The sequence below is a fragment of the Bombus fervidus genome, chromosome 1, assembly GCF_041682495.2.
Source record: "Bombus fervidus isolate BK054 chromosome 1, iyBomFerv1, whole genome shotgun sequence".
Lineage (NCBI taxonomy): Eukaryota > Metazoa > Arthropoda > Insecta > Hymenoptera > Apidae > Bombus > Bombus fervidus.
This window is the reverse complement of record NC_091517.1, coordinates 9,100,017-9,116,326: the sequence shown is the minus strand read 5'-3', so window position 1 is coordinate 9,116,326 and position 16,310 is coordinate 9,100,017. Positions and strand designations below refer to the sequence as shown.

General features: G+C 33.4%; 1 protein-coding gene across 1 annotated transcript in view; it reads left to right on the top strand.

Annotated features, from left to right (window-relative positions):
• LOC139992656 (glucose dehydrogenase [FAD, quinone]) overlaps positions 1 to 16,310 on the top strand; it is a 33,325-nt gene that overhangs the window by 8,659 nt on the left and 8,356 nt on the right. Inside the window, exons 2-5 of the mRNA XM_072013769.1 lie at positions 4,665 to 4,834; positions 11,876 to 12,119; positions 12,903 to 13,161; positions 15,090 to 15,350. Coding sequence (XP_071869870.1) covers positions 4,665 to 4,834; positions 11,876 to 12,119; positions 12,903 to 13,161; positions 15,090 to 15,350 — 934 coding nt within the window. The remainder of the gene's footprint in view (positions 1 to 4,664; positions 4,835 to 11,875; positions 12,120 to 12,902; positions 13,162 to 15,089; positions 15,351 to 16,310) is intronic.

Sequence of the window (16,310 nt, the reverse complement as noted above, 5' to 3'; positions counted from 1 at the left end):
GAGAACAGGCAAGGTAACGATGTGAAGAATTTCTTTAATGATTCAGATTATCATACATGATTCATAGATTCGAGAAAGGAAGGAAAAAAGTGATACGCAATCGTGATTTATTCGAACAATTATCGATCAGTGGATGAAAATCAATAGGAGAGATCGAGCATATGTCGTCGATCGGTGACATCGATCGAAATAAGAATTTGTAACTGTTGTTGACATATGTGGCAAAGATTATTACATTATGCAACTAAATTCTATGATTTTCTCGTTCCTTGTACCGAATGGAGTTTTAGATGTGAGAGGAAACTCGTTTTAACTGATGGTTAAGTAATGAATTTTATGTGTATCGTTGACTTCTGGCTGTTGGTGAAATTTAATAGTAGATTCGATAGAGATTGATGAATAGAAATTTTGTTATCGATAATGTCTTCGTCTTTAAGCTTTCCAGGAAATGAATTTTAATTAGTGCTTTAGTAGGTATTCTTTTTTTAGTAGGTACTTTAGTATAGCTATTTGTATATTAATAGTTACCTAGAAAAGTTATTTTTACTAAATGCTGTTTCATAAAGTAGTTATAACTACTTGTCTTGCAATGTTCTTAGTAGCTACTTAAGTGAGCGTTAACCATTAGTTTTTATACTACGGTAGCAGACACAAAATGTTAAAACGTTATACGTAACTTATTAAGATAATTCTGCGAGAGATTGCCAGCATTTTCAAAGCGGAGATAATAGATCATAGCATTGTTCCTTGCATTGTTCAATATTGTTTAAGTACCTTTGCTAAGCAAGCAGGAATGAGAGCTTAGCTCACTTGTTATTTTCCGAGATTTTGCAATGTTTCCAGGTAAATACAACAGAACTCCATTTACATAAATTTTATTTATTCGAATGAAATTTTAGTTAGTACCAGATTAAGTGAACTTCCGATTGTTGAATCTATTTATCTGAATGTGAACTTATCGTATGAATGGAAGATAATAGATGGTAGGGGAGAATGAACGTACTTCTATTGTATGAACTTCAGTTATATAAACTATTTGTCCTCTGACAAGTTCATATAAAGCGAGTTTTACTGTACATCGTATTTTACCTTCGTAATTGTCATAAAAATTAAACATTCATAGTTTCTTGTAATCTAACTTTTGCCATATATTAAGAAGAATATAGGTATAGAATGTTCCTCTGCCAAAATAAGTGGCCGTCAACATACGACGCGAAAATAGGAAGATACTAAGCGTTCCTTCCATATATTTATGGGAATTAGCCCGCGTTTTAAATCGGGATGCAGGCTATTTCAATGGAAACTAAATCGTTTGAAATGTCATGAAACATACGTATGTAAACCTGGAAAGATAGTCGGTCTAATTATCCGTCTCAGCAGGAGAGCCGGATAATAACAATTGCGTGGAATGCTGGGAAAACTATTACATAACTAACGATAAGTCGAAAATTAACTGCCGCTCAATTTAAAACAGAATAAGAAATAATACAGGCATGATTAAGTAGATAACAATAATCAGCATGTACATATCCACATATCGTTTTACAACGAAGAATGTATCTTAAAATTCAACAACATTTTATCTATTATCGCAAATCTTATTACAAAAATAATAGGCTAATCAATAGTCATCGCCTGTGAATATTATCGAACAATCTCTCACAATAGCTATTGCACTTTACGATACTCAGCCACTTTCTATCGCATTCGCAACCGCCAGTCGCTCTACTATAAACTCCAATCCCATCTCCAAAGATTACCGTAACACATTGCAACTCGCGTAATACCAACGACAAAAAGACCAACAAACGATTGCAAATTCCTCGCAACATCGAACTCCTCGATCTCGTTCACTTCGCTTCATCGATCATCCGTTGAAAGAAAGCCAAGCCAGATGGTAAAATCTCTTTCTCGAGAAGACGCGTAGAGGAACAATAAGAACCGCGCAATGTTTTTGTTTCACGTGCATCTACATCTACAGAGCAATAATTACGGTTCACAACGGTAGGAGAGGAACGTTAGGTGCCGGAATGCCGAGCGAGAATGAGCGAGAATGAGGAGCGTAGGAAGAGGAAACGCGACGTGAAAAGCGTATTATGGCACCGTTGTAGGAGTTGTAGGACGCAGGGCCAAAGGACTGTTCACGATTATAAAACACGACTCGATATTTTTATTGAGAAATTGTTTTCTCTATTGCTACGATCTAGAAAATAAGTAAGAGAAGAACTTCTTAAGCTTGAAGGTATATTATCGCGAATTATGAGCCCAAACAAAAATTTCAATGTATGATCTATCTATTATCATTATCATGAATTTTTATGCAACTTAATATCTTTGGAAATATAATAAAAAAAATTCGTTCGATAAAAAATTGTTCTACCTAACAAGTATTACAAAAAGCGTTACGTTTTGGATATTTTATGTATTTTTTCATATTATGTGGACTCTGTGAATTTGCATTTTCAAATTTCCTATAAGTGCATAAAAATTCGTGATCTAATAACACGAAATGAACAATTTCATTTATTTAATTATTTATTAAAATCATAAGAAGGAAGCTTTGTTTTATTCTATTGGTTCCTAGTGATATATGAAAGGCATCATGGTAACTGAAGCATACAGGAAAAAACTTGTCTCTAATTGCAAGATACATATCAGATAAAAGATTCTTCTCAACTCATAAAAAGACCACGGTCGTTAGTTCAAGCAGTAGCATTTAAGACACTTTAGTGGAAACTACTTCGCTATCGAATTTTAACGTAATGTCGGCTAACTTCTAAACAAACAGTTAAAGTTCATTGTTATGTGGTGATTCCTATTTACATAAGCAAAGTGAATATTTTTTACAATAATGTATATTGAAAGTTATTTAATTAGTTAACACAGAAAATATCATCTCTAAAGCATTTCTTGAATAATACCATGTTGCGAAATACCTCAGATATTTTATATCAGAAATTTTCATTTAATTAATTTCATATTAGAAATTACCCATAGATAGAGAAGGATTAAAAACAGAACGTGAGGAAAATAGGAGGATCGATGCGTCGATCGCGATTGCGCGTCTACGTGACTCGATTTCCGCGTCGTAGAAGCGCCGTCCTGTAGTCGTCGAAACGCCGTAAATTGTTTAATCGAGGATAATTGAATAGAAAGTCGAAGGTAGTTCAAAGAGCTTGAAGAATTTAAACAAGTGAAGAGATCTGAAACGACACGATCGTGAAGAGATTTTTAATTCGGACAACTCGACAGAGACGAGAACGGATTCCAACAGAGCTCAAAGAAAAAGGAACAGAGACTCTATGTTGATGAAACATTTCTGGCTCCTCACAGTGGATTTAAACGCTACTTTCTTTTCTTTTTTCTTTTTTTTTTTTTTTTCTCACATACCTCCGCGACAACAATTTAAAAATCCACATATTACGTCTATTCAAACAAAAGTACCAACGAACCCATATCTCTCGTGTTGCTGAGAATACACAAATTATTACAGCATAGACTCGATTATCCAGTTTGATCAGCATAGAACTATAGCCTTGACAAAGCTTTGCAGCGAATGGTAAAATAGGTACTGCAATTTTTGCATTTATTCATATCGATGATTGCGAATTCGTCTAGCGTCCTCAAAACTCGATACGCGAGTATCGCGATGCGCGAAATGAATCCAATTTCTGTTGAAATTGAACAATCTCGACATGGGTGTCACGGTAGACTAGCTCGTATTTTAACGTGCGTTTTCGTAACGTATTTTCGTTTATGATTGAAAATTACTTATCGATGTAAAACTCGTTTCAATAATGGATTTAAATCTTTTATTAAACTACGATTCTGCGGAAGAAAATATATAAAATGTATATATGAATTAATTATATTGCTTTAATTATACTTTTAATAGAAATTTTCTTCTAATCTCCAATATTTCAGTTTCTTTCACTTCTTAAATTTTGGAATGTTCTTTTAACAGCATAACTACACCCCATAATATAATAAGAATATAACTGTATGCCATCATAATTTTCAATATTTATTTCTAACAACTTTAGTTTAATTTTTTATTTTTCAATTCTGTGCGTTCAAAGTTTTATATAGGACGAGTATTCAAAATGGACAGATAATCTCGCATAAAAGAGAAGTAGCTAGAAAGTCGGATGATTAGTAGACTGTCACCTTTGTTACAACGAAATTTCTCTTTTTTATAGCGAATTTTTATCGAAGAGTAGGGCTGGGAACAAAGCATCGAAGTAGAAAGTCTGACGTTTCCTTCTTCCTTCACCCTTTGAGCAAACGAAAGTGCAACTTTGTTCGGTTGATTGTAAAATTAGCTGTCTCACTGTTCCAATCAATACTTGAAAGGCTTACATTTCTCTATTTAACTCGCAGATAATTAAAACGTCATTCATTTGAATTCCCGATGGCAACGAATATTTTTATTACTGAAATTTCTGCTTATTTCACGCAACGATAGACTTATTTATCAATTCTTCGTTTCTTGTAGATGCTAACTAAAGAATATAAAATTACATATGAAATTTTTCATCGATGATGAGATTAATAAAAAATAATAAAGATTAGATGGAAGAGAAAATGACTAAGAATACTGAAATAAATAGCGTTACATCTTTTTAAACATCTCAAGTTCGTTAAAAAATCAATGAACGTTGCAGATGAGCTGTAATTGTCCACTAACGCCTTCAACCGGGCCGACTTTGGCATCAACATGCGGTGGTTCGTCCTTCATGTTGTTCATGGGCCTTCTAGAAGTATTCCTTCGTAGCCAGTGCGACCTCGAGGATCCATGCAACAGGCCACTACCACCCCCTACTGTTAACTCCAGGTAAAATAAAACAAGTTATAAGAAGAACCTCGAAATGTTGAAGCTTAACTATCGCGAATTATGAGCACGAATTATAAAAAAGATTTTAATATACAACAAAAGAGAAAACATTTTTAGTTATTTAATTCTTTATTATAACAACTTAACCAACAACTCCATAGAAAAGACTGATAAAAGCCATCATAAGTAATAGAGTGTTTTTCAAAGAGCAATAAAAAAGGCGGTACCTAACAGAGGAGATAATGAACTCATAATTTGTTAAAAATGATCTTTAACTTTTATGACGAGATTGCGTATTTTTATGCAAATTCATATTTTGGAAAATACAATTTAGAAACTAGAACGTCGATAGAAGATCGTTTTACCTATTAAGTATTACAGGAAGCATTATACTTTGGATATTTTACTAGTTTGAATTTTATCATATTATTGGCGTTCTGTATAATTTTATCTTTTCTTGTCGCAATACACAATACGCTAGTATATCACTATGGCTTCTAACAATATTAAAGTTCTCCAAACACTGCGTTTGACTAATACACACATATATCATATCAAATCCAATTCGTGGAAGCGTGAAAACATATTTCAACGTATTCTGATCACTGCAACCCACATTTGGAATAAAACTCGTTTGAATGTAAGATTTTCTGGAAGCATTCCAGCATCGATATCGTAAGGGAAGGTATATGTACATAATAGAAATACAGTAGGAAAAGTTTCGAAATATATATGCGCGTATCCCTTACGAAAATAAATGTAAACTGTTCCTGAAAATAAGATCATCGATTGTGTCTATATGTATGTATATGGTCCAAGTTGCAAGTTTCGAACTCTAGAGATTAAACTCTCTAACCGGGTCACGGTCGAGTGAAATGACAAATTGGTCACGCCTTCAAATGGAGTTGATTCGATAACCCAGAAACTCGTTTCGTTTATCGAAATCAAAAAGAAAGGAAATCGAATATCGATTAAAAACTCACAAGCACGTATCTAGATATTTTTTTCACAGTTATTCCTATGAATACTAAATTAACATTTTAAAGTAACAGAACGGTGACACTTTTGTTATGAAATTTGATTTTGGAAAGGCTAATCGATACAAAACCGATCATAATATCCGATTGTCCATGTTTATTTTATTTTATGTACCACTCGATATTCTGTATCTCGTTAGCGAAAATCCAAAAGGATTCATATTTCATTTTCCATGCTCCGTTTAACTGAAATCCTTCTGTCAATTTTAAAGCGATATCTGTTTTACGTATGCGCTTATTCGACTCGATTATATTCGTCTTTTCTACATACGTATTTCTAGAAAATTATATTGCCCAATTAAATCTATAAAATTGGTACCATCGTAGAAAGTCTTTCAAAATATACGACAAGGTACGGCAATTTTTATTTTAACAACATATTCAAAGTGAAGGAATTGTCATGATTTTTAATCAATCGAATAAATCTTCATATAGGTTTCATATAGCCTTAGTTATATTTACGTCCACGTCTAATTTTGAGCTTTTAAAACATCGGAAGAAATTCTGGAATGCTTATTGAAGTCTCTTTACTACATTGTCCAAATGTTTTTAAGTGAAACGTCTAAACGATTTCTCTAGAAAGATAAATATTCGCTTCGAAGAAACTTACGATTGAAATTTTGCTTGGGACGTGAATGACCCAGGTTGCCTACGAAGGGTTGATAAAAATATGAAATTCTGTAAAAATCCACACTCTACTAACAGTAACCTCAGTAATATGGAACAGAAATAATGTCAGGAAAAAGATTCATCTTCGATCAAGACCACCTATGGCCTTCATTCTGCTCTTTTTTCCTGCTATCTTCATTTTTTCGGTTTTCCTTATATGCTTCATAAATTCTTCCTCTTCCCTGTGTCGCGTCGTTTCATTAAACACTCAATCGAGCATCAGAGCGAATCGAAAGAGATTCCGGAAGAATCTCGACGAACGACGAGGGAATAAAATTGTTCGAACAGGAACCAGAATGTCTGGTGATCGGTCAAACGACAACGAAGATGGCCTTCTTAATTGTTACAGACACGGTTCACGTGATACCGTATGGAAACTATAGTCTGCTGTCTGTGTCCTTCTCGGAAGTGAGCATCCATGCATACGTATCCATGAAATTGTAGCGTGTATGTATCCACGCGTAATGGCCCGGTACCATTGTTCCAATGATTCTCTCACATTGCATCACACCTGCTCCACGAATCTGCGCTTGCAGTTCTACCGGATGCTCACTGAGGCAACCAGATTCGGTAGTTAGATCCTTCATGCGGTTTCAAACAGCCACGAATCCGTACTCTGAGTTATAGATAATTTGATGAAATTGAAGGCGCGTCACTAGGAACCGTTCGCGGTTAAACGCGAAAGACAGAGTGTGCGACAGATTTTGTGAACCATTCAAATGTAATCAGAATGGAAGTAGATAGAAACGTGACGAAGAAATGCTCGTAGAACTGAAACTCTAACGAGTTGGAACTTGTCAGTGATATTATTGATCGAATCTTGAAATCGTGTTTTGCAAGGAACGCGAGAACTTTCGGATAGAAAATCACTTGTTGTAGTATAGTAATCTTGGAATTTTGTAATTTTGGAATCGCTAAAAGAGACTTTCGATGCCGGAATGGATGGAAATAAAGCAATTTGCTGTTGATATCTGTATTGTTATTAATCAACGTTGAAAATCAATGCGATTTCCATACGATACAGCAACTTTCAGTAGAATTACTTGAAGCGAGTAACTCTCATTGAATATTTGGAAATTACTAAATTACTAAAAAGTGTAAAGTTTAACTGTTCACTGTTAAACTTTATCGAAATAAAGCAACTTGCTGTTAATATCTGTGTTATTGTTAACTGATGTTTAAGGTCAACTTCCAAAGAAAACCACGATCAAATCATCGAGTGGTTCACAGAAGTTTTCCATGCTAGAATCGATTAAAGGCAAGCAAATTGCTGTTAATACCCTTAATGAGAATTAGCTGTAATACATGTTCACATGAGGAAATTTGATAGTAGGAGGTTCGATAACTGTAGAATTGAGGTCAACAGGCGAAAGTATACTCGGATCTACAATACCACAGTTGAAAATCACCTGAAGAATAGCTAACGATATTTATACGCGGTTCTCATTTTTAATTATACATCTTGTTTCTTCGCTCATTTTTCATTTCTCTACAAGAAAATCTAAGAAATCTAAAGAATAATTTCATAACTTCCACGGTAATATACAAATTAATCTATAAATAGCACAAGTACTTTTGTAACTAAAGCCAGAACCGTTATTCTTAAAAAATTACTTATGTATAACGTAATTTCTAGCAGATACTAATAACCATTTGTTGCAAGAAATAACTTATTAAAAGAATAATAAATAAGTAATATAACGCAACTTCTAGGTCAATTATATCATCGGTCAGAGAGAAATTTCATAATTTCAAATTAAATATTCTCATTACGCGTACTCGGTTCTCCAAGTGTTTGCCATTGTTCGCCCAGTCCATTGCTTCTCTACGCAATACAACGCAGATTTACGCTATTACATACGTTCTATACTTCCCCATTGAACTTCTTTTGCGTCATTTGTCACATTGTTTAGCCAAGTACGTATCCAGAATATAATAATAGTAGAGGGTGACCCGTTATTAACCGATTTCCCGTGAGATATATGTTCATCGGTTCATATACATTTAATGAGCTCGTTTTCGCGTTTCTCATGCGTGTCATGAATTACATAACACGTTTCTTCTGCGTAATTTGACACAAGATGACACGGGACGACGCAACGCTCTTCTTTCTTCTTAACATATTTTACGCTTGTCACGTATGAATATGAATAATCTTTTCCATGTTACGATGTACCTACTTGTGCTAGTCATGTAACAGTGTTATCTCATATAAAATTCTTGTATAATACTTGGATTTAAAATTAGACGAATTTCTTTCCAAACTGTTATTCCTGTAAAAATAATAATTAAAATATACAGTCACTGCTAATCGAATTGTCATCGCTACAATATACTGTACATTTGCTATAATTTACTACGTATTTGACAAAATATTTTTATGTGCATCCCATACACATACATAAGATATATTTTCATATTTCGTAAATGTTAGGTCGCAGAGTGGTTCTGTAAATTCTTCAAATATCGCATAAAGCAATAACATTTTATAACACAATTAGGAACGTTTCGCAAGCATTGCAGGCAGCATCATCTAGCATACATCTATCACTAATACTACATTAATTAACAGATATAATACTAGCGAAACTTTGACATATTTGTATCATTCTTTATACGCATTATTATTATATTATCTATATATCAAAATTTTACGATTTCTAATTGATGCTTCGAATCCATATAGGTATCATATACTCACGGTTGAAGTAGATACGTGTTAAAAGCCGAGACGTATGTAGCGAATGTATTAAACTACTGTCAAAGGGCCTTAATTAGAAGCTGTGGAAATCGTATCGCGATAATCGACGGTGATTAATAATGATATCGATGGAAACGATTGCACAGATGATAATAGTGACGAAACACAATTACTGGAAACAGATATTGCAAAACGGAGCGAGTTATTGAGAATATCCCGTTGCTTCATTTTAATCCATTTCCGTTGCCACGATGTTAGAAGGCAGCATGATTGACTGAAATTAATAATGAACGCAGACTAACTGTCTTCCTACGGAAAGTTTCTGTTGTGTAAGAAAGTGGAATTGGCATTAAAAAACGAGTAATGGCTGCTGAATTTTATCTTCTGACTGGTGGTTGGAAAGGATGAAAAGGGTTTAAAAGTTGCGGGAGTGAGAGGTAGCGGGTAAGAAACGACGTTTCATATACTTCGATACGTTGATAACAAGTTAAAAGTCTTCTCGATCGATCTGCATTGCTCGCAGGTATCGTTGAGGTATAGCGATAAATAATAAAAATATCGTTCTGGTAATAGTAATAATACCAATGTGGAAATATAGATAGTAAATTGAGATTGCAATAATCCTAACGTAATTCTAGAAATAAAATTTCAATTTCTCTTAGCCATTTTTGTTAGAGAAAACTTTGTAAAATATATTAGTTCTATATTATAGAAGTTACGAAGAAAATGTATCACATTATATTTACTTTATACCATGAAATACGATGTTAAAGAATGGAAGAAGAAGAAGAACGTAATATGGTATAAAAATAAATAGAAGAGAAAATATGTAAAAATAAGAAGAAGAGGACATGTAGAAGTAAAAACTAATTTATATAATAACCACGATTTGAATGATAATATAACAATAGTCTAATAAAATTTTGTGCATTTATTAGAAAAACAATTAAATATTACAAACCCGACGTGCTCTGATGCCTGTATTTAAAACTTTTCAAGCTTTTCATTACATTTTTCTCTAAAACAATGATAATGTATACATGTGTATTCTTGCAGCAAGCTCATTTTAAAAAGCTACAAACTATTGACAACAGGCGAAAGCAAAGTATACATAGTCAACAATCTGTTTCGCGTAGAAAAACTGGTTTTCTTGCACTTTAAATAACTAGACTTGAGTACTATTTCATTTCCTAGGGCATTCAAACTCAAAACGTAGGAACTGTGTGAAAATAAGTTAAAACTAATATTACGCAGTAAAACTAGGATTTTCCATGCTACTTTAGAGATTATTCGAATTTCATAATAAATAAATAGTTAGAAAAAGTTTATCGTTCAGACTTCGCTTGGACATAATTTAAGAACCCTCTATTTTTATTGTTGTTAAAGATATTTAGACTTAATTAATCGACATACAAATGCTATAATAAATACAATGATACACAAGTATGTACTTTTCGTAGCGAGTAGATATACCTAAACATGAAATACAAAATCATTCGAAGAAACATAGCATGAAATTTTATGCTCATTCTTTGAAATTATTCAGGTTGTACCATCTTTCGCTTCGAAATGTTCTCTTGACAACATACTGAACACTTGACAAAAATCGCAAATGAAAGACACGCCGACTATTCAGGCCCATATTTTCAATGCATAAACTTGTCGTCCCTCAGCGAACCAAGTGTACATTTCACAGAATGTACACAGCTGCATGCACCTCATGGCATTCAAAATACCATTACCACTTGATACGAACGTCCCCAACGAACTCCTAAGAAATCCACCTTTCGCTCTGCTCAGCCGTTATAGGACTTTCGTGCCTTTAACCCAGTTTCTAATTCTTATGAAGCCGTAACCGCTTCTTCGAACGAGGTGAAGATGCATCGGTTTTTACCATTAAGAGGGTATGACGAATAACAAAATGATCTGTCACTTAGAAATAAGTGAAATCGTAACCTTGTTCGGGATAGTCTGCATTTCATAAGAAGTATGTAGAGCAAACGCGTGGGACTACAGTTGATCTGCGTGAAACTTGACTTTGAAGAACAGATTACGCAATACGATCTATTTGCGTTTAAGCAGTTTCGGATCGCTGTTGTATGACATAATATTATATGAAAGTATGCAGCGGTATTGTGCAGTAATTATCAGTGACATTAATAAAAGTTAATTAGGGTTGGGAATAATGAAATAATATTTTTAATACCAGCAACGATTATTGAGGATCGAAAACAATTTTCGCCGTCGATTAATTTAATTTTGGAATACCATGTTGTAGAAACTATTAAAGGTGTCAAAAATAAAATTTTTATAAAACGAATAAATAAAAATGAGAAAAGCTCTTATCCTTACCGTTAGCCAGTTGTAAGGCAGTTTGAAGTCGATAAAAATACAATTGTAATTGTGAAAAATCAATTCTTAAATTTTCTTCTAAATCGAAAGTTATTTAACTAGATAATAATAAATGAGAATATTGATAATAAACAAAAGAAAAATACATAGTAAATGGATCATACGCTCCGTTCTTTATTGCATAGAGTATTCTTTATTCTTTAATTTCAAAAATTTTATATCACCGATAAGTACGGAAATTTATATATATGTGTAGATGATGTTTATTTATGTTAATTTCAGGTACGATTTCGTAGTAATTGGAGGTGGCAGTGCAGGTGCAACAGTTGCGTCGCGATTATCAGAGGAACCACGATTTTCGGTGTTATTATTAGAAGCCGGTCTGGATGAGCCCACTGGGACGCAGATACCTTCGTTCTTTTTTAATTTTATTGGGACTAACATCGATTGGCAGTATAATACCGAAAGTGAGGAGACTGCGTGTCTAAATAAAGATGATCGCAAGTGTTACTGGCCCAGGGGTAAGGTATGTATCCTCTAAAGTCAGAATAATCTTTAATATAATCTCTTTTATGATTTCGCATTGGATGGTCATGACGAATATGGGACACAGCTTCGATTCAAAATTTACGTGTATATTTTACGTAATTTCGTATTCATACAAAACAAAGTTCATTTACAATTAGTTAGTATTGTATATAGTCCTATTTAGAATTGTCTTATATTCGGAATAATATCGTCCATAAATATCGGACCGATCAAAAACTTGATATTCTCGTTATATTTTCCAAGTTATTACTCAAGAATCTTTCTCCGCTGTCAATTCTTTGCCTTTTGTTATAACTGGAGTTCTGCTAAAATTAAACAGAAACAAGGAATATAATATTATGTATGTACCCGCCTCGCTCTAATTCCATATGTATCCGTAACGAATGGCTGACATTTCACAATATCTACATATATGAGCTTTTAGAATGCAGCTAGAAGGAAATATTTCTATCGTTCTACAATGACACAATTTAAAATTTACGAAAATATGCATGAAATAATTTCTTTCGATCGTTATTTATAGAAGAAAGAAAAATTTTTTAATTTTTAACTATCCACTCGCAACATTTAAGCTATAATGTATAACGCGTCATTTGTTAAGTTATTATTATCATTTTATCACGTCACTATATTCCATCCTCAATTTCTGCTCTTATTTAGTCATCCGTGTACCTCAATAATCCTCATTTCATTGTCGCTATCATAACATGTACGAATAATGGAGGCCAATAAACGAATGGGTAATTAAAATGTTATGCAGGTGCTGGGTGGAACCAGCGTTATGAATGGCATGATGTATATGAGGGGCTCGCGAAAGGATTACGACGACTGGGCGAGGCTTGGAAACATAGGATGGTCTTATCAAGATGTCCTTCCATATTTCATCAGGAGCGAGGATAATCTCCAAGCAAACAGTATGGATTACGGTTATCACGGTGTCGGTGGACCACTCACGGTCACGCAGTTCCCTTATCACCCGCCTTTGAGTTATTCTATCCTCGAAGCTGGAAATGAACTTGGTAAGTTTGTTCTTAAGCTATTATTTGGTGTGACGAAACTATGAAACGAATTATCGCTTAGTTACTTGATTAATATCATACGTAGTTGACCTTAGCAATTACAGTTGATATAAAAAGTAAAACTATATTTATCTAAAATAAAACTATACATTTTTTTCTTTTAACTTTAGTTTCTACATTAACTATGATTATTAATTAAGGTCGGTTATGTGTTAGATGAATTAACATAAGATTGTATATCTAAAAATGTATTAGGACAGCTTAATTAAAGCAATATAATAATTAGCACTTGTGTAATATCTAGTTGATAATGGCTAGCTCTTTTCGCTATTACATACAACAATTACGTTCTAATGATAGGTTTATCTAACGACAGTTTTTTGTTATTTCTTTCCTTTTCTTTTTTTCTTAACGATATTCAACTTTCGTAATAAGATACGGTATTTTCTTGAACGAAATTAACTACAACGATTTTTCTTCAATATCTTTTTGTAAGTCGTAAAAGGTTTTTATACTTTCAGGCATTAAGGATATACATATTTTAACCATTCTAAACTTTCAAAAAATCTGAGAATACGATACGACTATTCGTTAAATCAATTACTCAAAAGCTTTTTCAACAAAAACAAAAGTTCAGAGGAAAGGACATTCAACTATGATATTTTGCCTGGCTAATTAACAACGTAGCTTGCTTATTGTCTGGACACCTCATCAACTGTCGGAAACACTGCGAGCGAACTTTCCAAGTGAACAATCTAATATTTAGCCAAGAATTAAATCACGTCAACTCGAATATAGCCCTTTTCAGTAAAACTTTAACTTGAAAAGAACGTCTCCAATCCTGAAATAGCACGATAAACGAATTGGAACAACTTCTGTTTAACTTCCATTATAAGTCACCAGTTACAGCAGCAAGATAAAATTCGCGAGAAAGTTGGAAAATAATCGAAAAAAACTTGGCTAACAACGAGTCGATCTACTTAAATCGAATAGCATGTAACCTGTTATTACGCGACAACAAGAAACTTGTTTCTTCTTTATTTCGTTGTTATTCCTCGCGTGAGTCTAATGACCCGTTTTGCCATCCATCGAAAGACCAGTTACATAATCAGCTCTCACGTCAGCTAATTACTATACTATTTTCACCAATAGCTTCGTTCTAACAATGCTAACGTATAACTTCCATAATACGTGGAACGACCTTGTTACGTATTTATAAGTGGCGCACAGCTTTTCGAGGCGAGATCGATCCCAAATTCCCGTGCAGAAGAAATTCGAAACGAATAACGTTGACAAGTAAAAGCGGATCGATGTCGTAAGTGACAAGCTTGTGGATCTGCAATGCTTTTACGTAACATACGGCCACGCCTATTTTTAATATCTTGTTGAAGTTGAAAAATACGCGAAGATTTACGAGATGAACGAGGAAATGTATAATCGTAATTGCGTGTGTACGGATATAATACACGCACGATATCTTAGGCAATTTATTAAGAAATTGATGTTTATATACTGTAAATTTGTAAGAAAAATTAAATCTGTAGCTTATCTGTAATTAATACTACTAAAGTTATTTAAATTCTATTTATATATTTATATATATTATTGCATTTATATATAAGGTTTTCATAAAAGCTTGCGATATCGTTCGATGTTTACAACCTAATTGAGAAGTCCAGTGGAAAAGTCCTATAATAGACAAAAGCCTAAATTCCAAAACTTGAACGTTAATAGAACATATTCGTGATCCCAAATATTAAATAAAGATCATCTATAAAGACTCTATTTTATAAACTAAATCTTTATTAATTACATTTCTTTTTAAATAACATTTGATCTTGACATTTTGATCTTAGTTAATTTAAAATTTCAAGGTAAATGTAATTGCTATAAAAGAGAAAACAATGAGTTGCACTAATTACTTACAGGTTACGGTATCGCGGACCTCAATGGACGGACTCACACTGGATTCGCCATAGCCCAAACGACCTCGAGGAATGGTTCACGTCTTTCAACGGCCCGGGCATTTTTACGTCCAGCTAGAAATCGACCGAATCTCCACATAATGCTCAATTCTACGGCTACCAGGATCTTATTCGACAATAACAAGAGGGCGGTTGGCGTGGAATTCGTCCATGATGGAAAGGTTCTTCGAGTTTCTGTGGCGAAGGAAGTGATCATAAGCGGAGGTAATTACTTCGATGTCGAATAGCTGTTACAATAAAAGTAATAGTCAGATTAAAGTGCTTGAAAGCATGAGATTAGATTTTATCAATGAATATACCTTTTAATAAAAGATTCTATTTGTTCGCAAGTATGTTGGTTACGTAACATTTTGTGTCGCAAGATTAATTATAGGTTCAGATCGAGATTGATTTTATCCGATTCAATTTCTAATTATCTAATATATATATTAAGCTACTCAGAGTTTCAATGAACTCTGTGTATGCTGACACACCAAACTGGTTCTTGCGTTTGCAACTATACGATGTGTTAACTGACAGGCATAAGTATTTAAATAATTAACGTAACGTGGTGATAACTGCTCTTAAATGTGAAATTATATGTACTTTGTCGTAAACTTGTTTTATGACATATTTTGTATTATATATTCTAATATTTCATATTATAAAAAAGTACATTCATTGATACATACTTTGACATTAGTGAAATATTTTGAACAGTTTTACTTTGGCGAAACATTTAATTAACAAACCTCAGAATAATAAATAGGCGTAGTACCTACGTTCTGCATAGTTGAGTAAATGCTTGACGCCACACATTAAATTAAAATAAAACGTGAAAAAGATTATTTCACAATACCCTATATATTAAGTAGAGAATAATTATTATCCAAAAGAAACATATTTTTATACATACGTAAAGTATATAGTGTATAGATATTATGTATACAATAATACGATATCTGCATCTTCATTTATACATTCTTTCGATGTAATCTCAGTCAACGTGTGAAATGATAGCTGTCAATCGAGTTTCAAGCCCACCGAAAAAGGAAAGCAGGAAGGAATGCGTTTCACTATCGAGATCATGTATCTCTTACACAAACAAACTCATTACCGAAGTACCTGAATAATCAATTCCCAGATCTATATTATCTTATGCCATACTGGATTCCTATGATCAAA